This window comes from Salvelinus fontinalis, chromosome 14 (genome assembly GCF_029448725.1).
Source record: "Salvelinus fontinalis isolate EN_2023a chromosome 14, ASM2944872v1, whole genome shotgun sequence".
Classification (NCBI taxonomy): domain Eukaryota; kingdom Metazoa; phylum Chordata; class Actinopteri; order Salmoniformes; family Salmonidae; genus Salvelinus; species Salvelinus fontinalis.
Window position 1 is genome coordinate 1,455,045 of NC_074678.1, and position 26,292 is coordinate 1,481,336.

Sequence of the window (26,292 nt, forward strand, 5' to 3'; positions counted from 1 at the left end):
ACTTGAGGGGGGGGAGGTGGGGGACTTGAGGGGGGGGGGCTTGAGGGGGGAGGATGGGGGACTTGTGGGAGGGAGGGTGGGGGAAGACTCGTGGGGGGAGGTCTCGAAGGGCAACGTTAGTAGACACAGAAACATCTCGTTAATAGTCTCATACACACTAACGATGCTTACAGACGACACTCATCCTTTACTCAAAGAATAGCTACAGAAATAGTTATGTCCAAGAAATAGTTATGTCCAAGAAATAGTTATGTCCAAGAAATAGTTATGTTGGGTGAAAAACAGAAAGGAAAACGTCGTACACTGCTGCTCATGCTCCCAGGTAATCTTTATTTCTAACAACGTTTCCACCCTTAGGTCTTCATCAGGCTCCCATATCCCAGGTGGGGGTGGAAGGTCCTATATATAGGGACAGTACTCAGTGACATCACTTCCTGAAACATGGGGGTAAAAAAAAAATTATAACATAGTTTCACAATATTAACATTCAATGTATCAAAATATATGATCATACACAGGGAATGTGATCAATAAGTACAGTAATATACATGCAATTAGGATTTTTAAAAACAACACAATTTGGACATTTTGAAACTATAAAAACGGTTTCAAGTCAAACTCCTCGTTAAGGCCAAGAGGAGACAGTGTGTTGAGACTGTGGATCCAGAAAGATTCCCTTTGAAGAAGTTTCCTCTCATTGTCCCCTCCCCTGTTTGATATCTTGACCATTTCTACTCCACTGTATCTCAGAGAACTAATAGGATGTCTTCTACTCCACTGTATCTCAGAGAACTAATAGGATGTCTTCTATATCTCAGAGAACTAATAGGATGTCTTCTACTCCACTGTATCTCAGAGAACTAATAGGATGTCTTCTATATCTCAGAGAACTAATAGGATGTATTCTACTCCACTGTATCTCAGAGAACTAATAGGAGGTCTTCTACTCCACTGTATCTCAGAGAACTAATAGGATGTCTTCTACTCCACTGTATCTCAGAGAACTAATAGGATGTATTCTACTTTACTGTATCTCAGAGAACTAATAGGATGTATTCTACTCCACTGTATCTCAGAGAACTAATAGGATGTCTTCTACTCCACTGTATCTCAGAGAACTAATAGGATGTCTTCTATATCTCAGAGAACTAATAGGATGTCTTCTCCTCTACTGTATCTCAGAGAACTAATAGGATGTCTTCTATATCTCAGAGAACTAATAGGATGTCTTCTACTCCACTGTATCTCAGAGAACTAATAGGATGTCTTCTATATCTCAGAGAACTAATAGGAGGTCTTCTACTCCACTGTATCTCAGAGAACTAATAGGATGTCTTCTCCTCTACTGTATCTCAGAGAACTAATAGGATGTCTTCTCCTCTACTGTATCTCAGAGAACTAATAGGATGTCTTCTATATCCCAGAGAACTAATAGGATGTCTTCTACTCCACTGTATCTCAGAGAACTAATAGGATGTCCAGCTTGTACAAAATGAGCAGCGACCTGATTTTTTGGCTCACCTGTCCGTATATTGCTGCGGTGTTCACTGATCCGTGTCTTAAGGCTTCTACAGGTTTAACCATTTCAACATGTACACAACCTTGGTGGACATGCAGGTAATCAGGCCTTTGATCTTAAATCCTGGGCGCGGTTGGGTATATGAGTTGATTTTGTACATGAAGCTGCAATGATGAGTGTTTTCCTTTCTGGTTTCCATGAGTTTGTTTACAACTCCAGCACCTGAGGAAAGAACCTGGATGTCTGTATGTTCTTCAGCTTTTGTGATGTTTGGTGAACACATGGTTGAAGGTACAAATTAACTGAGGAGCATATGAAGAACGTGAAAGCATTCAATGAGTGATTTGGACAGTCACAGGCATATATACACTGAATGAAGTGTGAGATTTTCTGAGAGACGTCAGGATATCATCCAGACAACACACAGTAGGATTTATACCTGTTCAAACAACTAACTCTAGGTGGCAGTATGCACCCTTTCACTTTGTTTCCCCAACTCATAGAAATAGTAGAAGAACACTGACCACTTCAAAAATGGAGATGGCCTCAATGGCGCTGCCCATGCTCTCACAGACACCATAATGGGACAGATACACAGAAGAGTCCTCTATCATTCTCTATCATTCAACTAAACATTACCAATGAACAGTAGTCAACATTCACACAATCTAATGTTTCATCTATATAAACTAAATATGCCATTTAGCAGACACTCTATCCAAAGTGACTTAGTCATACGTACACAACTGTTTTACGTATGGGTGGTCCCGGGAATCAAACCCACTATCCTGGCATTGCAAATGTAATGCTCTACCAACTGAGCTACAGAGGACCCCCCCAAAAAAGAACAGTTTGTTTTAATGGTGAATGCCCAATTTCCCCATTTTACTATGGCTCTGATTAGAGCTGTGAAACACAGACACAACCCCAGTATCAATTCCACCTGTTTACTCATGTTTGTTTTGACTGTGTTAGTTTGTGGTTCCCTGGGAGCCATTTTGCCATGATGAGGTTGATCTGTGGTGCCTGGGGAGTTCATTACAGAAAGAGAGGGGGGGAGTCGTGCCTCCCTGCTGCTGCTGTCTGGCCACAGGGGAAAGACATGACACGGGGGAAGACAGGGGATGTGGGGAGAGAAGAAGGACAGGGGGGGAGGAGGACAGGGAAGGACTCAGTGGGTAAGATGGAGATCTTGACAGGGGTGGGAAGGGCAGGGGAGGAGGACAGGGAAGGACTCAGTGGGTAAGATGGAGATCTTGAGGGGGGTGGGGAGGACAGGGACGGAAGCAGGAGAGATGGAGATCTCGATAGCAGAGGCGGGGGAGAACTTGAGGGAGGGAGGGTGGGGGAGGTCTCGAAGGTCAACGGTAGTAGACACAGAAACATCTCGTTAATAGTGTCATATATATATAAATAAATGGTATGTGGACACCCCTTCAAATTAGTGGATTCGGCTATTTCAGCCACACCCGTTGCTGACAGGTGTATAAAATCAAGCACACCGCCATGCAATCTCCATAGACAAACACTGGTAGTAGAATGGCCTTACTGAAGAGCTGAGGGACTTTCAACGTGGCCCTGTCATAGGATGCCACCTTTCCAACATGTCAGTTTGTCACATTTCTTCCCTGTTGGAGCTGCCCTGGTTAACTGTAAGTGCTGTTATTGTGAAGTGGAAACGTCTAGAAACAACAACGGCTCAGCCGTGAAGTGGTAGGTCACACAAGCTCACAGAACGCGACCACCAAGTGCTGAAGCGCGTAACAATCGTCTGTCCTCGGTTGTAACACTCACTCACAATCTCACTACCTCTGGAAGCAACGTCAGCAGAATAACTGTTCGTTGGGAGCTTCATGAAATGGGGTTCAATGTCCGAGCATCTGCACACAAGCCTAAGATCAACATGTGCTATGCCGTGTCGGCTGGAGTGGTGTAAAACTTGCCGCCATTGGACTCTGAAGCAGTGGAAACGCGATCTCTGGCGCGAGAAATCACGCTTCACAATCTGGCAGACTGACGGCGAAGAATCTGGGTTTGGCGGATGCCAGGAGAACGCTACCTGCCCCAATGCATAGTGCCAACTGTAAAGTTTGGTGGAGGAGGAACAATGGTCTGGGGCTTTTCATGGTTCAGGCCCCTTAGTTCCAGTAAAGGTAAATCTTAAGGCTACAGCATAAAATTACATTCTAGATGATTCTGTCTTCCAACATTGTTGCAACAGTTTGGGGAAGGTCCTTTCCTGTTTCAGCATGACAATGCCCCTGTGCACAAAGTGAGGTTCATACAGAAATGGTTTGTCGAGATCGGTGTGGAAGAACTTGACTGGCCTGCACAGAGCCCTGACCTCAACCCCATCGAACACCCTTGGGATGAATTCCAACGCCGACTGCGAGCCAGGCCTCAGTGCCCGACCTCACTAATGCTCTTGTGGTTGAATGGAAGCAAGTCCCCGCATCAATGTTCCAACATCTAGTGGAAAGCCTCCCAGAAGAGTGGAGGCTGTTATAGAAGCAAAGGGGAGACCAACTCCATATTAATGCCCATGATTTTGGAATGAGATGTTCGACGAGCGGGTGTCCACATATTTTTGGTCATGTAGTGTACATGCTAATGATGCTTACAGACAACACTCATCATTTACTCAAATAATTCAGACTAGCTAGCTGCCTTGTACAGAAATAGATCTGTCTAATGTAAGGTGAACACATGGGTGAAGTGACTGACGAGCATATAAAGAATGTGACAGGATTTGATGAGTGATATGTACATTCACAGGCATACACTGAATGAATGATGTCTGAACAAGGTGTGAGATTCTCGGAGATATATCCTATTTCTGAAGGAAGTGTGGAGGAACGTCAGGTTATCATCTAGACAATGTTCCCGAAAGAAAAAAAACAACTTTATTGAATTCAGTTAGCACACAAAGCACTGACGATGCGCATCTTGAAAGTCAGCCATGAAATGTTCAAACTCAAAACATAATACACTGCTCAAAAAAATAAAGGGAACACTAAAATAACACATCCTAGATCTGAATGAATGAAATATTCTTATTAAATACTTTTTTCTTTACATAGTTGAATGTGCTGACAACAAAATCACACAAAAATTATCAATGGAAATCAAATTTATCAACCCATGGAGGTCTGGATTTGGAGTCACACTCAAAATTAAAGTGGAAAACCACACTACAGGCTGATCCAACTTTGATGTAATGTCCTTAAAACAAGTCAAAATGAGGCTCAGTAGTGTGTGTGGCCTCCACGTGCCTGTATGACCTCCCTACAACGCCTGGGCAAGCTCCTGATGAGGTGGCGGATGGTCTCCTGAGGGATCTCCTCCCAGACCTGGACTAAAGCATCCGCCAACTCCTGGGCAGTCTGTGGTGCAACGTGGCGTTGGTGCATGGACATGGACATGATGTCCCAGATGTGCTCAATTGGATTCAGGTCTGGGGAACGGGCGGGCCAGTCCATAGCATCAATGCCTTCCTCTTGCAGGAATTGCTGACACACTCCAGCCACATGAGGTCTAGCATTGTCTTGCATTAGGAGGAACCCAGGGCCAACCGCACCAGCATATGGTCTCACAAGGGGTCTGAGGATCTCATCTCGGTACCTAATGGCAGTCAGGCTACCTCTGGCAAGCACATGGAAGGCTGTGCAGCCCCCCAAAGAAATGCCACCCCACACCATGACTGACCCACCACCAAACCGGTCATGCTGGAGGATGTTGCAGGCAGCAGAACGTTCTCCACGGCGTCTCCAGACTCTGTCACGTCTGTCACATGTGCGTGTGAACCTGCTTTCATCTGTGAAGAGCACAGGGCGCCATTGGCGAATTTGCCAATCTTGGTGTTCTCTGGCAAATGCCAAACGTCCTGCACGGTGTTGGCCTGTAAGCACAACCCCCACCTGTGGACGTCGGGGCCCTCATACCACCCTCATGGAGTCTGTTTCTGACCGTTTGAGCAGACACATGCACATTTGTGGCCTGCTGGAGGTCATTTTGCAGGGCTCTGGCAGTGCTCCTCCTGCTCCTCCTTGCACAAAGGCGGAGGTAGCGGTCCTGCTGCTGGGTTGTTGCCCTCCTACGGCCTCATCCACGTCTCCTGATGTACTGGCCTGTCTCCTGGTAGCGCCTCCATGCTCTGGACACTACGCTGACAGACACAGCAAACCTTCTTGCCACAGCTCGCATTGATGTGCCATCCTGGATGAGCTGCACTACCTGAGCCACTTGTGTGGGTTGTAGACTCCGTCTCATGCTACCACTAGAGTGAAAGCACCGCCAGCATTCAAAAGTGACCAAAACATCAGCCAGGAAGCATAGGAACTGAGAAGTGGTCTGTGGTCACCACCTGCAGAACCACTCCTTTATTGGGGGTGTCTTGCTAATTGCCTATAATTTCCATCTGTTGTCTATTCCATTTGCACAACAGCATGTGACATTTATTGTCAATCAGTGTTGCTTCCTAAGTGGTCAGTTTGATTTCACAGAAGTGTGATTGACTTGGAGTTACATTGTGTTGTTTAAGTGTTCCCTTTATTTTTTTGAGCAGTGTACATATTGGTTTCCTTTTCTCCCCAACTTTTCACTATAGAGGGTCGGTAGGAATAACACAGTATCATCCTCATCACACTAACAACGGAGCAGAGATCATCGCTGGGCTTGGGTTTTATACCGGGGTATTTGGAAATAGTGACGGAATGGTTTTTCAACACTGTCAATACCATCGAAACTTTTAACTGGAAGTTTTTAAATAACAGAAATATTTGTATCTACTTTTTAAGCAAATACTTGCAGTTAACTTGTGCAAAACTTTAGTAGAGAAAGCAGATTGCGTTCTTCATTTCACCTGTCACATTATTTGACATTATGAAGCTTACCATAGTTCCCCAGAACGGTAGAGCCAGTCGTGTTTGTTTGTAAATAGCACAACGGGAGAAAGCGGCTGTGTATTGACAGGGATCGCTTTTGATATTGAAAGTCAAGTGTTTTTTTTTTGCTTCAATAGAGTGATCAGGGATGTGCAACTAAAGCTTTCCTTCACAGAAAAGACATTATCCAACACATTCAGAAGAAAATAGGCTCCTTTTCATCAGATGATAACAGACGTGCAACGCTACTTGGCTGGCAGCCACAAGTAAATGAGTCTACAATCAAAAAGCTAAAATGATGCATGGCCATCATATTTCTGTTTATCATAGAAAGAATGTAGCCAGCTACATTTCCTAATGTTAAGCTTAAAGTTCGTCTTGAATTTCACCGGAGAAAAGTAGGCTGGCTACACTTAGAGAAAAAGTGCAGAAGAAAAGTAGCAACACATCAGTCAGAACGCTGTCTGCTGATAGAATGACCACATGAATTCTCATCCCAGTGGAGATGTGCAACTGAAGCACAGAATGAGTCTGACGTCGAGCAGAAATTACAATAAGAACCATTTTAGATCTGCATTTACGAAACACAGCAAGAGATTTCTTATGCATTTTATATTATTTTCCTTCGTAAAAAATGATGAATCGTGCGTTAATGCACCCCCTACATTTAACTTGCTAGTCTAAGTGACTGAATTGATACGGTAACGAGGCATCATATTGAGCATGGTTACATGCACACAGTAATGCGTTTGTGGATAGTCAGGTTATTACAAACGTTTGTTCAAGATGTTTACATGCTTTGATAAATGCGGAAAATCGCCAATCAAAACTAACTTTTTACCAATGATATTTTTGCAAAGATTTTGTATGTGAAAACTATTTACACTTTCACTTTTTCAGAACTCACTTCACTCAGCTTGAGTTACCAGCGCTGGCACCATACACAGATCAACTACCCCACTGGAACGCTGATTAAACCATGTACGTGTCCTAATCATTTGAAAGATTGATCAGAAAACCAGGTGTTTTAATCAGCGTATGCTCACTTCGATTATGACCGTACGCCGATTAAGATAAGCAGTGTAAGAATAATGCCATACTCGCCTACTGCCATAATGAATTTAATTTTGACTTATTACTGTGCATGTAAACGTACTTATTGTGTAAGCTTTCTGCCGTGTTTGAGAAATCATAGCTCTTTGGATGAATTATTTGTACAGCTGCCACTGCTATCTTTTGATATCCTTGCGTTTTTTCTCCTCTTCGTTCTCAGCCCGTCTGCTCCTCCCCTATGTTCTCCAAGCAGAGCAGGCAGGCTTGTTGCTCTAGCGACTCCAGACTCCACACAGACACAGCATGTAGACATGCTGCTTCAGAGCCAGTACTGTTCTTCCTCTAGACAAGCATGCATCAAAACTTTGTTCTTTTGCACAATGTCTTTTGTTCACACTCGCTTGTAAATGTCCAAACTCACCAAAAATTACATTCGGTAGCTCTTACCTATATGTGTGTAACTTCATGAGCTGGATTGCCTGTCTTTGCACTCGTTAGCATATTTAGCTAGTAGCCGGCATGGAAATTCACTATTACTTGTGCTACTTTTGTTAGCATTCTGGTAACAGATGCCAAATGGTATTTTTTGCTTGTTTTTTTTACACCCCTTTGTGTACTAAGCCGGTAATACTGTAAATCTCAGGCTGAGAGAAGGACGGTATGACAATGTTCAAATCTGGAAACCACCCAAACCTAGTCATCACCCCTGGGAGCCATCAAACCCTGTGTGTGTGTGTGTGTGTGTGTGTGTGTGTGTGTGTGTGTGTGTGTGTGTGTGTGTGTGTGTCGTTAACAAGCACAAAATAGCATTGGTGCTTTTCCTCCATAAGACAACATACATTATCTTCTTTAAGATAAATACATTATTGCATCTTCTACAATATGAATCAATTCTGTCCTGCATCACCAAAACAAGCGCAGAAGGAAGCAATGAAAATTATGCAGGATGGTTCTTATTTTCAAAAATAAATAGAAAACAATACTTGAAAACACTGACAATCCTCTTAAACGTCTATTTATTTGATCAGATAATGGTTATCATCCTAGCAATGTTTACCATAAGTAGTGTTTGGGAGAAGGTCATTATTGATAAGGCATGTGTGGTTCTGATAGTCACTAGTTCTCTCTACCTCTTCACTAGTTCTCTCTACCTCTTCACTAGTTCTCTCTACCTCTTCACTAGTTCTCTCTACCTCTTCACTAGTTCTCTCTACCTCTTCACTAGTTCTCTCTACCTCTTCACTAGTTCTCTCTACCTCTTCACTAGTTCTCTCTACCTCTTCACTAGTTCTCTCTACCTCTTCACTAGTTCTCTCTACCTCTTCACTAGTTCTCTCTCTGCTCTTTGGGGTAAAAGACATGCCCCTCCTAGACACATTCATCACCATATTACCTCACCACCCTGTCAGTACCGGGTACAAAGTGCAACACAGCAACATTTAACCTTCTAAACACTCCATTTCTTCTTCTTCTTTCCGTCTGGATGTTTGATTGGATCTGGATACTATAGATCTCCAGATAAACTACATCTAACAGGATGTTGTGTTACTAAACTAACTAACAGGATGTTGTGTTACTAAACTAACTAACAGGATGTTGTGTTACTAAACTAACTAACAGGATGTTGTGTTACTAAACTAACTAACAGGATGTTGTGTTACTAAACTAACTAACAGGATGTTGTGTTACTAAACTATCTAACAGGATGTTGTGTTACTAAACTATCTAACAGGATGTTGTGTTACTAAACTAACAGGATGTTGTGTTACTAAACTTACTAACAGGATGTGGTGTTACTAAACTAACAGGATGTTGTGTTACTAAACTAACTAACAGGATGTTGTGTTACTAAACTAACTAACAGGATGTTGTGTTACTAAACTAACTAACAGGATGTTGTGTTACTAAACTAACTAACAGGATGTTGTGTTACTAAACTAACTAACAGGATGTTGTGTTACTAAACTAACTAACTAACAGGATGTTGTGTTACTAAACTAACAGGATGTTGTGTTACTAAACTAACTAACAGGATGTTGTGTTACTAAACTAACTAACAGGATGTTGTGTTACTAAACTAACTAACTAACAGGATGTTGTGTTACTAAACTAACAGGATGTTGTGTTACTAAACTAACTAACAGGATGTTGTGTTACTAAACTAACTAACAGGATGTGGTGTTACTAAACTAACAGGATGTTGTGTTACTAAACGAACTAACTAACAGGATGTTGTGTTACTAAACTAACTAACTAACAGGATGTTGTGTTACTAAACTAACTAACAGGATGTTGTGTTACTAAACTAACAGGATGTTGTGTTACTAAACTAACTAACAGGATGTTGTGTTACTAAACTAGCAGGATGTTGTGTTACTAAACTAACTAACAGGATGTTGTGTTACTAAACTAACTAACTAACAGGATGTTGTGTTAATAAACTAACTAACAGGATGTTGTGTTACTAAACTAACTAACAGGATGTTGTGTTACTAAACTAACAGGATGTTGTGTTACTAAACTAACAGGATGTTGTGTTACTAAACTAACAGGATGTTGTGTTACTAAACTAACTAACAGGATGTTGTGTTACTAAACTAACAGGATGTTGTGTTACTAAACTAACAGGATGTTGTGTTACTAAACTAACTAACAGGATGTTGTGTTACTAAACTAACTAACAGGATGTTGTGTTACTAAACTAACAGGATGTTGTGTTACTAAACTAACAGGATGTTGTGTTACTAAACTAACTAACAGGATGTTGTGTTACTAAACTAACAGGATGTTGTGTTACTAAACTAACAGGATGTTGTGTTACTAAACTAACTAGCAGGATGTTGTGTTACTAAACTAACTAGCAGGATGTTGTGTTACTAAACTAACTAACAGGATGTTGTGTTACTAAACTAACTAACAGGATGTTGTGTTACTAAACTAACTAGCAGGATGTTGTGTTACTAAACTAACTAACAGGATGTTGTGTTACTAAACTAACTAACAGCATGTTGTGTTACTAAACTAACTAGCAGGATGTTGTGTTACAAAACTAACTAACTAACAGGATGTTGTGTTACTAAACTAACTAACAGGATGTTGTGTTAATAAACTAACTAACAGGATGTTGTGTTACTAAACTAACTAACAGGATGTTGTGTTACTAAACTAACTAACAGGATGTTGTGTTACTAAACTAACTAACAGGATGTTGTGTTACTAAACTAACTAGCAGGATGTTGTGTTACTAAACTAACTAGCAGGATGTTGTGTTACTAAACTAACAGGATGTTGTGTTACTAAACTAACAGGATGTTGTGTTACTAAACTAACTAACAGGATGTTGTGTTACTAAACTAACTAGCAGGATGTTGTGTTACTAAACTAACTAACAGGATGTTGTGTTACTAAACTAACTAGCAGGATGTTGTGTTACTAAACTAACTAACAGGATGTTGTGTTACTAAACTAACAGGATGTTGTGTTACTAAACTAACAGGATGTTGTGTTACTAAACTAACAGGATGTTGTGTTACTAAACTAACTAACAGGATGTTGTGTTACTAAACTAACTAACAGGATGTTGTGTTACTAAACTAACAGGATGTTGTGTTACTAAACTAACTAACAGGATGTTGTGTTACTAAACTAACTAACAGGATGTTGTGTTACTAAACTAACTAACAGGATGTTGTGTTACTAAACTAACTAACAGGATGTTGTGTTACTAAACTAACTAGCAGGATGTTGTGTTACTAAACTAACTAGCAGGATGTTGTGTTACTAAACTAACTAACAGGATGTTGTGTTACTAAACTAACAGGATGTTGTGTTACTAAACTAACTAACAGGATGTTGTGTTACTAAACTAACAGGATGTTGTGTTACTAAACTAACTAACAGGATGTTGTGTTACTAAACTAACAGGATGTTGTGTTACTAAACTAACTAACAGGATGTTGTGTTACTAAACTAACTAACAGGATGTTGTGTTACTAAACTAACAGGATGTTGTGTTACTAAACTAACTAACAGGATGTTGTGTTACTAAACTAACTAACAGGATGTTGTGTTACTAAACTAACTAGCAGGATGTTGTGTTACTAAACTAACTAACAGGATGTTGTGTTACTAAACTAACTAACAGGATGTTGTGTTACTAAACTAACTAACAGGATGTTGTGTTACTAAACTAACTAGCAGGATGTTGTGTTACTAAACTAACTAACAGGATGTTGTGTTACTAAACTAACAGGATGTTGTGTTACTAAACTAACAGGATGTTGTGTTACTAAACTAACTAACAGGATGTTGTGTTACTAAACTAACTAACAGGATGTTGTGTTACTAAACTAGCAGGATGTTGTGTTACTAAACTAACTAACTAACAGGATGTTGTGTTACTAAACTAACTAACAGGATGTTGTGTTAATAAACTAACTAACAGGATGTTGTGTTACTAAACTAACAGGATGTTGTGTTACTAAACTAACAGGATGTTGTGTTACTAAACTAACTAACAGGATGTTGTGTTACTAAACTAACAGGATGTTGTGTTACTAAACTAACTAACTAACAGGATGTTGTGTTACTAAACTAACTAACTAACAGGATGTTGTGTTACTAAACTAACAGGATGTTGTGTTACTAAACTAACTAACAGGATGTTGTGTTACTAAACTAGCAGGATGTTGTGTTACTAAACTAACTAACTAACAGGATGTTGTGTTACTAAACTAACTAACAGGATGTTGTGTTAATAAACTAGCAGGATGTTGTGTTACTAAACTAACTAGCAGGATGTTGTGTTACTAAACTAACTAACAGGATGTTGTGTTACTAAACTAACAGGATGTTGTGTTACTAAACTAACTAACAGGATGTTGTGTTACTAAACTAACTAGCAGGATGTTGTGTTACTAAACTAACTAACAGGATGTTGTGTTACTAAACTAACTAACATGATGTTGTGTTACTAAACTAACTAGCAGGATGTTGTGTTACTAAACTAACTAGCAGGATGTTGTGTTACTAAACTAACTAACAGGATGTTGTGTTACTAAACTAACTAGCAGGATGTTGTGTTACTAAACTAACTAGCAGGATGTTGTGTTACTAAACTAACTAACAGGATGTTGTGTTACTAAACTAACTAACAGGATGTTGTGTTACTAAACTAACTAACAGGATGTTGTGTTACTAAACTAACAGGATGTTGTGTTACTAAACTAACAGGATGTTGTGTTACTAAACTAACAGGATGTTGTGTTACTAAACTAACTAACAGGATGTTGTGTTACTAAACTAACTAACAGGATGTTGTGTTACTAAACTAACAGGATGTTGTGTTACTAAACTAACAGGATGTTGTGTTACTAAACTAACTAACAGGATGTTGTGTTACTAAACTAACTAACAGGATGTTGTGTTACTAAACTAACAGGATGTTGTGTTACTAAACTAACAGGATGTTGTGTTACTAAACTAACTAACAGGATGTTGTGTTACTAAACTAACTAACAGGATGTTGTGTTACTAAACTAACAGAATGTTGTGTTACTAAACTAACAGGATGTTGTGTTACTAAACTAACTAACAGGATGTTGTGTTACTAAACTAACTAACAGGATGTTGTGTTACTAAACTAACTAACAGGATGTTGTGTTACTAAACTAACTAACAGGATGTTGTGTTACTAAACTAACTAACAGGATGTTGTGTTACTAAACTAACTAGCAGGATGTTGTGTTACTAAACTAACTAGCAGGATGTTGTGTTACTAAACTAACTAGCAGGATGTTGTGTTACTAAACTAACTAACAGGATGTTGTGTTACTAAACTAACAGGATGTTGTGTTACTAAACTAACTAACAGGATGTTGTGTTACTAAACTAACAGGATGTTGTTTTACTAAACTAACTAACAGGATGTTGTGTTACTAAACTAACTAACAGGATGTTGTGTTACTAAACTAACTAACAGGATGTTGTGTTACTAAACTAACTAACAGGATGTTGTGTTACTAAACTAACTAGCAGGATGATGTGTTACTAAACTAACTAACAGGATATTGTGTTACTAAACTAACTAGCAGGATGTTGTGTTACTAAACTAACTAACAGGATGTTGTGTTACTAAACTAACTAGCAGGATGTTGTGTTACTAAACTAACTAACAGGATGTTGTGTTACTAAACTAACTAGCAGGATGTTGTGTTACTAAACTAACTAACAGGATGTTGTGTTACTAAACTAACAGGATGTTGTGTTACTAAACTAACAGGATGTTGTGTTACTAAACTAACTAACAGGATGTTGTGTTACTAAACTAACTAACAGGATGTTGTGTTACTAAACTAACTAACAGGATGTTGTGTTACTAAACTAACTAGCAGGATGTTGTGTTACTAAACTAACTAACAGGATGTTGTGTTACTAAACTAACTAACAGGATGTTGTGTTACTAAACCAACTAACAGGATGTTGTGTTACTAAACTATCTAACAGGATGTTGTGTTACTAAACTAACTAACTAACAGGATGTTGTGTTACTAAACTAACTAACTAACAGGATGTTGTGTTACTAAACTAACTAACTAACAGGATGTTGTGTTACTAAACTAACTAACAGGATGTTGTGTTACTAAACTAACTAACAGGATGTTGTGTTACTAAACTAACAGGATGTTGTGTTACTAAACTAACTAACAGGATGTTGTGTTACTAAACTAACAGGATGTTGTGTTACTAAACTAACTAACTAACAGGATGTTGTGTTACTAAACTAACTAACAGGATGTTGTGTTACTAAACTAACTAACAGGATGTTGTGTTACTAAACTAACAGGATGTTGTGTTACTAAACTAACAGGATGTTGTGTTACTAAACTAACTAGCAGGATGTTGTGTTACTAAACTAACTAACAGGATGTTGTGTTACTAAACTAACAGGATGTTGTGTTACTAAACTAACAGGATGTTGTGTTACTAAACTAACTAGCAGGATGTTGTGTTACTAAACTAACTAACAGGATGTTGTGTTACTAAACTAACTAACAGTACAACACTCAACATTCATACTGCAGATTCCTCTGTGATACAGGCTGTGTACATACGTAGACAGTACATATGCTGCTATTTCTACTTAACAACATCAGGACCGGGCCTCCCGAGTGACGCAGCGGTCTAAGGCAGGGCAGGGCCAGGCAGGGCAGGGCCAGGCAGGGCAGGACAGGGCAGGGCCAGGCAGGGCAGGGCCAGGCAGGGCAGGGCCAGGCAGGGTAGTGCCAGGCAGGGCCAGGCAGGGCAGGGCCAGGCAGGGCAGTGCCAGGCAGGGCAGGGCCAGGCAGGGCAGTGCCAGGCAGGGCAGGGCCAGGCAGGGCAGGGCAGGGCCAGGCAGGGCAGGGCAGGGGGCACCAACAGAACATGTAAAGATTCTTAGCTGCAGCCATCTTTAAGCTCAATGGGAATAGATAGAGGACATATCTGGGAGATAGACATCTGGGAGACAGCATTCCCTTCTCATAAACAAAAACAACCTTAACATTACAGAAACCTCTGAACAACTGAACTTCTGCATACATGATTGTGTGAAAGACAACATCGATGTCTGCCTGTCCTTCTGTGGAGGTGAGGAAAGAGGAGGAGAGGAGAGGAGGAGAGGAGAGGAAGATTGGAGTGCAGGTCGTAGTGTGTCTCCCGTGAAGACTTAGCTGCCCAGCTGCGTCTGGCGTTGCATGTGTTTGGCAATATCATACACGTCTATGATGTCAGCCCTCTTCTCTGGGTCGGGGTTAATACACATATCTACCACTTTTCTCAGCTGGATGGAGAGGGAGAGAAACATAGAGAGACAGAGAGAGAGAAGAGAAACAGAGAGACAGAGCGAGAAAGAGAGAGAGACAGAAAGAGAAAGAGAGAGAGAGACAGAGATATCAGCTATTAGACAGTATCCTGAGACAAAGCATAAAGAGAGCTGTCTGTCTGTTGTGTTAAAAGAACATTCCAGACAAATGAACAAATCTAATGACAGAAACACATTCTTAAATCTCTCATTGTCACCCTCCTCCCTTTCCAATAGCAGCTAGCAGGCTACAGGTGCTGTAACTAAATACAGTGGGGGTGGGGGGGGGGTAATAGTGTGTTAATTACCCCACGGCCTTGTGAATCTACTTTCAGTCAACCTGAGACACACATGCTCGCACATCGCTAAAATCAGACACACACACACACACACACACACACACACACACACACACACACACACACACACACACACACACACACACACACACACACACACACACACACACACACACACACACACACACACACACACCACGGAGCCTTTACAGTTGAAGCCAAGGGGAGCGGCTGACTGGAGCGGAGAGAGGGGCTGAGAGGTGGAACAGTGACCACCATCATTAAAAAAAGGAATAAAAATGAAAGAAAGAAAAGAAAGCGCATGTGCAAGGTCGCTATGGTAACCGCCTGCCGACTTCCTGACCGCTGTTATGTGGTGCTGGGCTCGGCAAGTCCTCGACATGCGGCGTACGGTGTGTGTGTGTGTCTGTAAGGGTGTGTGTGTGTGTGTCAGGGTGTGTGTGTGATACAAATGCAGACAGTTTGAGAATTAGTCCCATAGAATGGAGAGAGGAGGATGAGTGATGAAGAGATATGTAAAATATTTATGTTCCTCTTCGCAGCGGCGAGATGGGGGGGGGTGTAGAGGGATGGCGTCAGGTGGAGGGGGGAGAAAGGGGGAGCGAACGGAGACAGTAAATGACAGAACAAAGATGAGCAGCTGACAGTTTTCTGCCGATGCTTCAGGAGCTTTGTTTACATCCAGACAGGCGCTCCAGGCACCCTCATCCCTCTCTCTCCCTTCCCATCTCATCTCCCTCTCTCTCTCCCTTCCCATCTCCCTCTCTCTCTCTCTTCCCATCTCCCTCTCTCTCTCCCTTCCCTTCCCATCTCATCTCCCTCTCTCTCTCCCTTCCCATCTCATCTCCCTCTCTTTCTCCCTCTCTCTCTCTCTCTCTCTCTCCCTTCCCATCTCCCTCTCTCTCTCCCTTCCCATCTCATCTCCCTCTCTCTCTCCCTTCCCATCTCATCTCCCTCTCTCTCTCCCTTCCCATCTCATCTCCCTCTCTCTCTCCCTTCCCATCTCATCTCCCTCTCTCTCTCCCTTCCCATCTCATCTCCCTCTCTCTCCCTTCCCATCTCCCTCTCTCTCCCTTCCCATCTCCCTCTCTCTCCCTTCCCATCTCCCTCTCTCTCCCTTCCCATCTCCCTCTCTCTCCCTTCCCATCTCTCTCCCTTCCCATCTCTCTCCCTTCCCATCTCTCTCCCTTCCCATCTCTCTCCCTTCCCATCTCTCTCCCTTCCCATCTCTCTCCCTTCCCATCTCTCTCCCTTCCCATCTCTCTCCCTTCCCATCTCCCTCCCTTCCCATCTCCCTCCCTTCCCATCTCCCTCCCTTCCCATCTCCCTCCCTTCCCATCTCCCTCCCTTCCCATCTCTCTCCCTTCCCATCTCCCTTCCCATCTCCCTCTCTCTCTCCCTTCCCATCTCCCTCTCTCTCTCCCTTCCCATCTCCCTCTCTCTCTCCCTTCCCATCTCCCTTCCCATCTCCCTCTCTCTCTCCCTTCCCATCTCCCTCTCTCTCTCCCTTCCCATCTCCCTCTCTCTCTCTCTCTCTCTCTCTCCCTCTCTCTCTCCCTTCCCATCTCCCTCTCTCTCTCCCTTCCCATCTCTCTCTCTCTCTCCCTTCCCATCTCTCTCTTTCCTGAATGGGGTGATAGAGGGTGATATGGGGGCTGGGTGGTGGGGAATCATGGGGAGCGCACACACACACAACAGGCAATCAGCAGCAGTCTGTAGGTTGGCCATCTATAACCACAGATAGATAGTTCTACATTACATTGTATGCCATGTCTGTGCACAGCCCAGAGATGGGGCCGGAATGGATGGCTGCCATTTTACGGGCCCCTAAACAATTGTGCTATTTTGCATGTTTTATTTATTTGTTTTAAGTTATTTTGTACATAATGTTGCTGCTACCATCTCCTATGACCGAAAATAGCTTCCCTGTATCAGAACAGCGATTACTCACCTCGAAATGGACAAAGAGTTTTTATTTAATGAGTCCGACGCGAAGGATATACTGTTTCTCTGAGACCAGGCCCAAATCCCTGTCATTCGAGGGAAGAAAAGACAGGGGGCGGAAATCAGGGTGCCTTGTGAGAATTCGTCGGCGAGTGGGTAACCGCCTCTACCATCTGTTTTATTGGCCAACTTGAGAATAAACTGGCAATCACTGGAGAATACAGTGGATGAGCTCCGTTCAAGACTATCCTACCAATGGGACATTAAAACTGTAATATCGTATGTTTCACCGAGTCGTGGCTGAAAAACAACAGATAATATACAGTTGGCTGTGTTTTCTGTGCATCAACAGGACAGTACAGCTACGGCCGATAAGATGAGGGGTGGTGGTGTGTGTCTGTTGGTCAATCACTGCTGGTGCAAGATGTCTAATATTAAGGTAGTCTCTAGGTATTGCTCACCTGAGGTAGATTACATCATGATAAACTGTAGACCACACTATCTACCAAGAGAGTTTACATTTATATTTTTTGTAGCAGTCTATTTACCACCACAAACCAATGCTAGCACTAAGACCGCACTCAACGAGCTGTATAAGGTCATAAGCAAACAAGAAAATGCTCATCCAGAAGCGGCGCTCCAAGTGGCCGGGGATTTTAATGCAGGAAAACTTAAATCTCTTTTACCTCATTTCTACCAGCATGTTAAATGTGCAACCAGAGGGGAAAAAACTCTAGACCACCTTTACTCCACAAACAGAGACGCACACAAAGTTCTCCTTCGTCCTTCATTTCGCAAATCTGACCATAACTATCCTTCTGATTCCTGCTTCTAAGCAAAAACTCTAAACTGGAAGTACCAGTGACTCACTCAATACGGAAGTGGTCAAATGTTGCAAATGCTACAGGAGTGTTTTGCACAGAACGGAATATGTTCCGGGATTCATCCATTGGCTTCGAGGAGTACGCAACATCAGTCACTGGCTTTATCAATAAGTGCATCGATGACATCGTTCCCACAGTGACCGTGAGTACATATCCCAACCAGAAGCCATGGATTACAACATCCGCACCGAGCTAAAGGCTAGAGCTAACGCTTTTAAGGAGAGGGACACTAATCTGGACACTTGTAAGAAATCCCGCTATGCCCTCAGATGAACCATCAACAGACAGAGCTTCAATTTAGGACTAAGATTGCATCATAATACACCGGCTCTGATGCTCATTGAATGTGGCAGTGTGGTGCCAGGATAACAACCTTTGCCTCAATGTGATCAAGACAAAGGATATGATAGTGGACAACAAGAAAAGGATGCCCGAACACACCCCCATTCAGATCGACAGGGCTGTAGTGGAGCGGGTTGAGAGCTTCAAGTTCCTTGGTGTCCAAATCTCCAACAATCTATCATAGTCTAAACACACCAAAACAGTTGTGAAGAGGGCACGACAAAACCTTTTCCCCCTCAGGAGACTGAAATGATTTGGCATTGGTCCCCAGATGCTCAAAAGGTTCTACAGCTGCACCATCGAGAGCATCCTGACTGGTTGCATCACCGCCTGGTATGGCAACTGCTCGGCATTCGAACATAAGGCTTTACAGAGGGTAGTGGGTACTGCCCAGTACATCAATGGGGCCAAGCTTCCTGCCATCCAGGACATACATACTAGGCGATGTCAGAGGAAGGCCCAAAAAATGGTCAAAGACTCAGTCATAGACTGTTTTCTCTGCTACCGCACGGCAAGCGGTACCTGAGCACCAAGTCTAGGACCAAAAGCCTCCTTAACAGCTTCTACCCCCAAGCCATAAGACTGCTGAACAATTAATCAAATGGCCACCCGGACTATTTACATTGACCCCCCCCATTGTTTTTACACTGATTCAACTCACTGTTATTATCTATGCATAGTCACTTCACCTACATGTACACATGTCCTTGACTAACCTGTACCACCGCACATCGACTTGCTACTGGTAACCCCTGTTTTCTTCTCATGTGTTACTATTTATTTTAGTTTTTACTTTAGTTTATTTAGTAAATATTTTCTTAACTCTATTTCTTGAACTGCATTTTTGTTTTAAAAGGTATGTACGCATTTCACAAACAGCTGTTGTATTTGGCGCATGTGACAAATACAATTTGATTTGAAAACACATGCACAACTACAACTGAAGGATATATGACACTAAATACACCATTCAGATTCAGACCCAATGTCAGTTCTTGCCTACTGGCTTTTAATAGAACATGATCACTTACAAGTTGCAGTTTGGGGTAACCTATCGTAATATTCCATACTTTCCCATAGGTTTGGGATGAGCCCTGCAGCTTTCTTTGAATGTATATAGAGGGATCTATACTACTGATTTCAGGGTCAACGAGTGAGATTTGGGGGTGAGAGATGGAGAGAAGGTGAAAGAGTGAGAGAAGTACCTCTTCAGAGTAGTGGTCGGATGGAAGTGGAGGGTAGTCACACTGCTCTATCTTCTTACAAAGAGAGTACAGGTTCATCTTATCACCGTAGAACGGGCTCTGGAGAGCTGCCATCTGAGGGAGGGAAGAAGAGAGACATTTAGTTAAAGATCCAGGCTGTATCACATCCGGCCGTGATTGGGAGTCCTATAGGGCAGCACACAATTGGCCCAGCGTCGCCCGGGTTTGGCCGTCATTGTAAATATAAATTTGTTCTTAACTGACTTGCCTAGTTAAATCAAGGTTAAATGAAGAAAAAAAATATGAAAAAAATTACACACAATGGTGTACCCAATTCTCTGGAAGACAACGAAAACACTGCATCTGAATTTGGCTCTCGATGTACACAAAATTAGAAACACCTGCACTTTCCATGGCATACTGACCTCGTGAATCCAGGTGAAATGTATGATTCCTTATTGATGTCAATAAGGGATCTACACTTCAATCAGTGTAGATGAAGGGGAGGAGACAGGTTAAAGAAGGATTTTTAAGCCTTGAGACATGGATTGTGTATGTGTGCCATTCAGTGGGTGAATGGGCAAGACAAAAGATTTAAGTGCCTTTGAACAGGTTATGTTAGTAGATAACAGGTGCACTGGTTTAAGTGTGTCAAGAACTGAAAAGCTGCTGGGTTTTTCACACTCAACAGTTTCCCGTGTGTCTCAAGAATGGTCCACCACCCTTCGGACATCCAGCCAATTTGACACAACTGTGGGAACCATTGGAGTAAACATGGGCCAACATCCCTGTGAAACGCTTTCAACACCTTGTAGAGTCCATTCCCAGACGAATTGAGGCTGCTCTGTGGGGAAAAGGGGGTGCAACTCAATATTAGGAAGGTGTTCCTAATGTTTTGTCCACTCAGTGTATGTGTAACCATTGGACTGAAGTCTGTGTATGTGTGAGATAGAGAATGGTTGGATTTCAAATCAACTGAACCAAAAAAATGTAATCCCAGAAAGTTTATTTTTGCTTGTTTGTTTCCCTCCAGTTGACTGGTTTTCTCCTGCTCCGTTTCTCTATTAAAACTAAGAGGAGAAAGGAGGGAGGAGAGAGAGAAGGGGGGACATCTCAGTTAGGTGGAACAGAGAGGCCCCTTCTCTGAAAAAGGAAGGCAGGCGAGCGTAGCCACAGAGAAAAGGAAGAGTGGAGGAGAAGGGAAGGAGGGGGAGTGGGTAAAGGAGGATATAGGGAGAGTGGAGAAAGGCGGGAGGAAGGGGAGAGTAGGTAGAGGAGTGAGAGGCAGACATTAGCTGAAGCAGCCATCGAGACTGGTGTCACTTTTCTTCCAGATGTTTCATTTTCTCTCCCCTTTTCTCTCTCTCTCTTCCTCACACCATCTTTATCATTTACCAGCGCTTAAATCAAGCAACCAAGGGGTTGCCTAGCAACGAGGGGAGGATAGGAAAGGAGACAATGCTTCCATCGAAGCAGTTATTCAACCCCTCTCTCCATCCCTCCATCTAACAGGGGGTGTTGGACATGGTTAAGACAGGCTCTGGCACATCAGCCAATAAGAAGTAAGGATGCTGGTGCTAGAATATCTCCCCTCGAAATCCCCCCCCACTACATCATCACTTATACACACTATTGTAGCCCACTGTGTGTGTGGCAGGGGGAGAGGTAGGGTTCTGTCATGTATTCCTTGAAGAGAGAGAGGAAGGGAGAGAGAGAGAGAGAGAGAGAGAGAGAGAGGAAGGGAGAGAGGGAGGGAGAGAAAGAGAAAGAGAGGAAGAGAGAGAGAAAGAGAGAGAGAGAGAGAGAGAAAGAGAGAGAAAGAGAAAGAGAAAGAGAGAGAGAGAGAGAAAGAAAAGAGAGGGGGACATGGAGGGAGAGAGAGGGAGAGAGACCGGGAGGGAGTGAGAGAGAGAGAGAGGGGGTAGAAAGAGAGAGGGAGAGAGATGGTAGGGGTAGGCAGACAGCAGCTGTGGCCAGTAAAGGGTTGTACCATTGTATTTTCATGCATCTTCTGCTTTTGACAGAAGAAAAATGTCAACTGTCCTGTTTGTATTTGGGAGTTTTTGCACTATTCATCTGGTTCATTAGGATCTGTTACTACTGGCCCCTGACAGCTGCCGGCCCTGCACACACACAGGGCCCCCCCACTCTCTCAGACTCACTGCAGGCTGGGCGTCATGGCGATGGGTGAGATGACTGACTCACTCTATGACCTCTAGGACCTGTGTGTGGGCTCATTGGTATTCCAGGGTTTGTTACCGCACACGCACGCCTGCTGTCTGTCTGAGGGACTGCTGGTGGCATGCACACACACCTCACTTTTTTCTCTTGCCGGTTGTCTGCCACCTCCTCGCCCATCTAGCACGGTCGCTGTGCAGTGTCTGTGTTCTTCTCTACAGTTCAGTCTGAGTTAGCATGAGGCCCTGGCCATGTTCAGGAGGATGTATGTTAGGTCTACAGTCGTGGGCAAAAGTTTTGAGAATGACACAAATATAAATTTTCAAAGTCTGCTGCCTCTGTTTGTATGATGGCAATTTGCATATACTCCAGAATGTTATGGAGAGTGATCAGATGGATTGCAATTAATTGCAAAGTCCCTCTTTGCCATGCAAATGAACTGAATCCCCAAAAAACATTTCCACTGCATTTCAGCCCTGCCACAAAAGGACCAGCTGACATCATGTCAGTGATTCTCTCGTTAACACAGGTGTGAGTGTTGACGAGGACAAGGCTGGAGATCACTCTGTCATGCTGATTGAGTTCGAATAACAGACTGGAAGCTTCAAAAGGAGGGTGGTGCTTGGAGTCATTGTTCTTCCTCTGTCAACCTTGGTTACCTGCAAGGAAACACGTGCCGTCATCATTGCTTTGCACAAAAAGGGCTTCACATGCAAGGAAATTGCTGCCAGTAAGATTGCACCTAAATCAACCATTTATCGGATCATCAAGAACTTCAAGGAGAGCGGTTCAATTGTTGTGAAGAAGGCTTCAGGGCGCCCAAGAAAGTCCAGCAAGCGCCAGGACCGTCTCCTAAAGTTGATTCAGCTGCTAGATCGGGGCACCACCAGTACAGAGCTTGCTCGGGAATGGTAGCAGGCAGGTGTGAGTGCATCTGCACGCACAGTGAGGCGAAGACTTTTGGAGGATGGCCTGGTGTCAAGAAGGGCAGCAAAGAAGTCACTTCTCTCCAGGAAAAACATTAGGGACAGACTGATATTCTGCAAAAGGTACAGGGATTGGACTGCTGAGGACTGGGGTAAAGTAATTTTCTCTAATAAATCCCCTGTCCGATTGTTTGGGGCATCCGGAGAAGACAAGGTGAGCGCTACCATCAGTCCTGTGTCATGCCAACAGTAAAGCATCCTGAGACCATTCATGTGTGGGGTTGCTTCTCAGCCAAGGGAGTGGGCTCACTCACAATTTTGCGTAAGAACACAGCCATGAATAAAGAACGGTACCAACACATCCTCCGAGAGCAACTTCTCCCAACCGTCCAGGAACAGTTTGGTGACGAACAATGCCTTTTCCAGCATGATGGAGCACCTTGCCATAAGGCAAAGTGATAACTAAGTGGCTCGGGGAACAAAACATCGATATTTTGGGTCCATGGCCAGGAAACTCCCCAGACCTTAATCCCATTGAGAACTTGTGGTCAATCCTCAAGAGGCGGGTGGACAAACAAAAACCCACAAATTCTGACAAACTCCAAGCATTGATTATGCAAGAATGGGCTGCCATCAGTCAGGATGTGGCCCAGAAGTTAATTGACAGCATGCCAGGGCGGATTGCAGTGGTCTTGAAAAAGAAGGGTCAACACTGCAAATATTGACTCTTTGCATCAACTTCATGCAATTGTCAATAAAAGCCTTTGACACTTATGAAATGCTTGTAATTATACTTCAGTATTCCATAGTAACATCTGACAAAAATATCTAAAGAAACTGAAGCAGCAAACTTTGTGAAAATTAATATTTGTGTCATTCTCAATACTTTTGGCCATGACTGTAGGTTCTTCTCACTCTTAATGAATATCGATCTCTCGCTCCCCCCCCCCCGCTTTATTGACATGGGAAACATTTGTTTACATTGCCAAAGCAAGTAAACAAAAGTGAAATAAACAAAAAAAGCGTGAACAATAAATATTACACTCACACAAGTTCCATCAAGGACAATGGGATTTATAGCCGATTGAAGTATTTTTAGCCAGATCCTAATTGTAACGTCAAATGTTATGTTCCTTTTGATGGCATAGAAGGCCCTTCTTGCCTTGTCTCTAAGATCGTTGACAGCGTTGTGGAAGTTACCTGTGGCGCTGACGTTTAGGCAGAGGTAGGTCTAGGTTTTTTTGTGTGCTCTAGGGCAACGGTGTCTAGATGGAATTTGTATTTGTGGTCCTGGCAACTGGACCTTTTTTGGAACACCATTATTTTGTACTGTCAGGGCCCAGGTGTGAGAGTCTCTGCAGAAGATCTAGGTGCTGCTATAGGTCCTCCTTGGTTGGGGACAGTAACACCAGATCACATTAATTAGTTGATATGTATATTGAAGAGGGTGGGGCTTACGCTGCATCCCTGTCTCACACCATGACCCTGTGGAAAGAAATGTTTTTGCCAATTTTAACCGCACACTTGTTGTTTGTGTACATGGATTTTATAGTGACGTATGTTTTTCCCCCCAACACCACTTTCCATTAATTTGTATAGCAGACCCTCATGCCAAATTGAGTCGAAGGCTTTTTGGAAATCAACAAAGCATGAGAAGACTTTGCCTTTGCTTTGGTTTGTTTGTTTGTTTGTCAATTAGGGTGTGCAGGGTGAACATGTGGTCTGTCTTATGGTAATTTGGTATAAAGCCAATGTGACATTTGCTCAGTACATTCTTTTCACTGAGGAAATGTACAAGTCTGCTGTTCTATGATGGTGCCAGAGAGCAAGGCTGAAGATTTATGTATTCCTAACCAAATGTGTTTTTTTGTTTGTTTCTTCACGTTGTTTGTAACTTATTTTGTACACAATGTTGCTGCTACCGTCTCTTATGACCAAAAATAACTTCTGGACATCAGGACTGCGATTACTCACCACGAACTGACAGAATCCTTTTTTTCCTTTAATGAGTCCGATGAGCCTGACGTTAACGATGTACTGCTGTCCCGGGAACAGGCACTGATCCCCGTGATTTGCGTGAAGAGATGGCAGAGAAAAAGGGAACAGAAGGAGGACTGCCTTCTGAGAATTCGTAGGCGACCGAATAAACCCCCACTTCCTTCCATTCTGCTAGCAAACGTGCAATCTTTGGAAAATAAAATCGATGACCAATGCGGAAGATTAAACTACCAACGGGACATTCAAAACTGTAAGATCTTATGCTTCACGAAGTTGTGGCTGAATGACAATGTTATCAACATACAGCTGTCTGGTTATACGCTGTATCAGCAGGACAGAACAGCGGCGTCTGGTAAGACAAGGGGCAGCGGACTATGTATTTTTGCAAATAACAGCTGGTGCATGATATCTAAGGAAGTCTCGAGTTTTGGCTCACCTGAGATAGAGTATCTCATGATAAGCTGTAGACCACACTATCTACCTAGAGAGTTTTCATCTGTATTTTTCGTAGCTGTCTACATACCACCACAGATTGACGCTGGTACTAAGACCAAACTGAATGAGCTGTATTCCGCCATAAGCAAACAGGAAAACACACACCCAGAAGTGGCACTCCTAGTGGCCAGGGACTTTAATGCAGGGTAACTTAAATCCATTTTACCAAATTTCTACCAGCATGTTAAATGTGCAACCAGAGGGGAAAAAACTTGACCACCTTTACGCAAGCTACAGGACTGTTATGCTAGCACAGACTGGAATATGTTCCAGGATTCCTCCGATGGCATTGTCTTCAACAATAAGTGCATCAATGACGTCGTCCCGACAGTGACCGTACGTACATACCCAAACCAGAAGCCATGGATTACAAGCAACATCCACACTGAGCTAAAGGCTAGAGCTGCTGCTTTCAAGGAGTGGGACTCTAACCCGGAAGCTTAGAAGAAATCCCGCTATGCCCTCCGACAAACCATTAAACAGGCAAAGCGTCATTACAGGACTAAAATCGAATCGTACCACACCTGCTCTGATGCTCGTCGGATGTGACAGGGCTTGCAAACCATTACAGACTACAAAGGGACGCACACCCGAGAGCTGCCCAGTGACACAAGCCTACCAGACGAGCTAAACTACTTCTATGCTCGCTTCGAGGAAAATAACACAAACATGCATGAGAGCACCAGCTATTCCGGAAGACTGTGT

At 42.8% G+C, this 26,292-nt stretch overlaps 1 protein-coding gene across 5 annotated transcripts in view; it reads right to left on the reverse strand.

Moving 5' to 3' along the window:
• Positions 1 to 310: 310 nt before the first annotated feature.
• Positions 311 to 26,292, reverse strand: part of nek7 (NIMA-related kinase 7) — a 171,228-nt gene continuing 145,246 nt past the window's right edge. For 3 of the 5 annotated variants that reach the window (XM_055943709.1, XM_055943711.1, XM_055943708.1), the window contains 2 exons: positions 19,991 to 20,104; positions 311 to 15,274 (listed from right to left, as the gene is read on the reverse strand). In XM_055943709.1, coding sequence (XP_055799684.1) covers positions 15,161 to 15,274; positions 19,991 to 20,104 — 228 coding nt within the window. In that variant the 3' untranslated portion in view covers positions 311 to 15,160. The remainder of the gene's footprint in view (positions 15,275 to 19,990; positions 20,105 to 26,292) is intronic. The other 2 variants (XR_008761896.1, XR_008761895.1) reach the window with 2 other exon arrangements.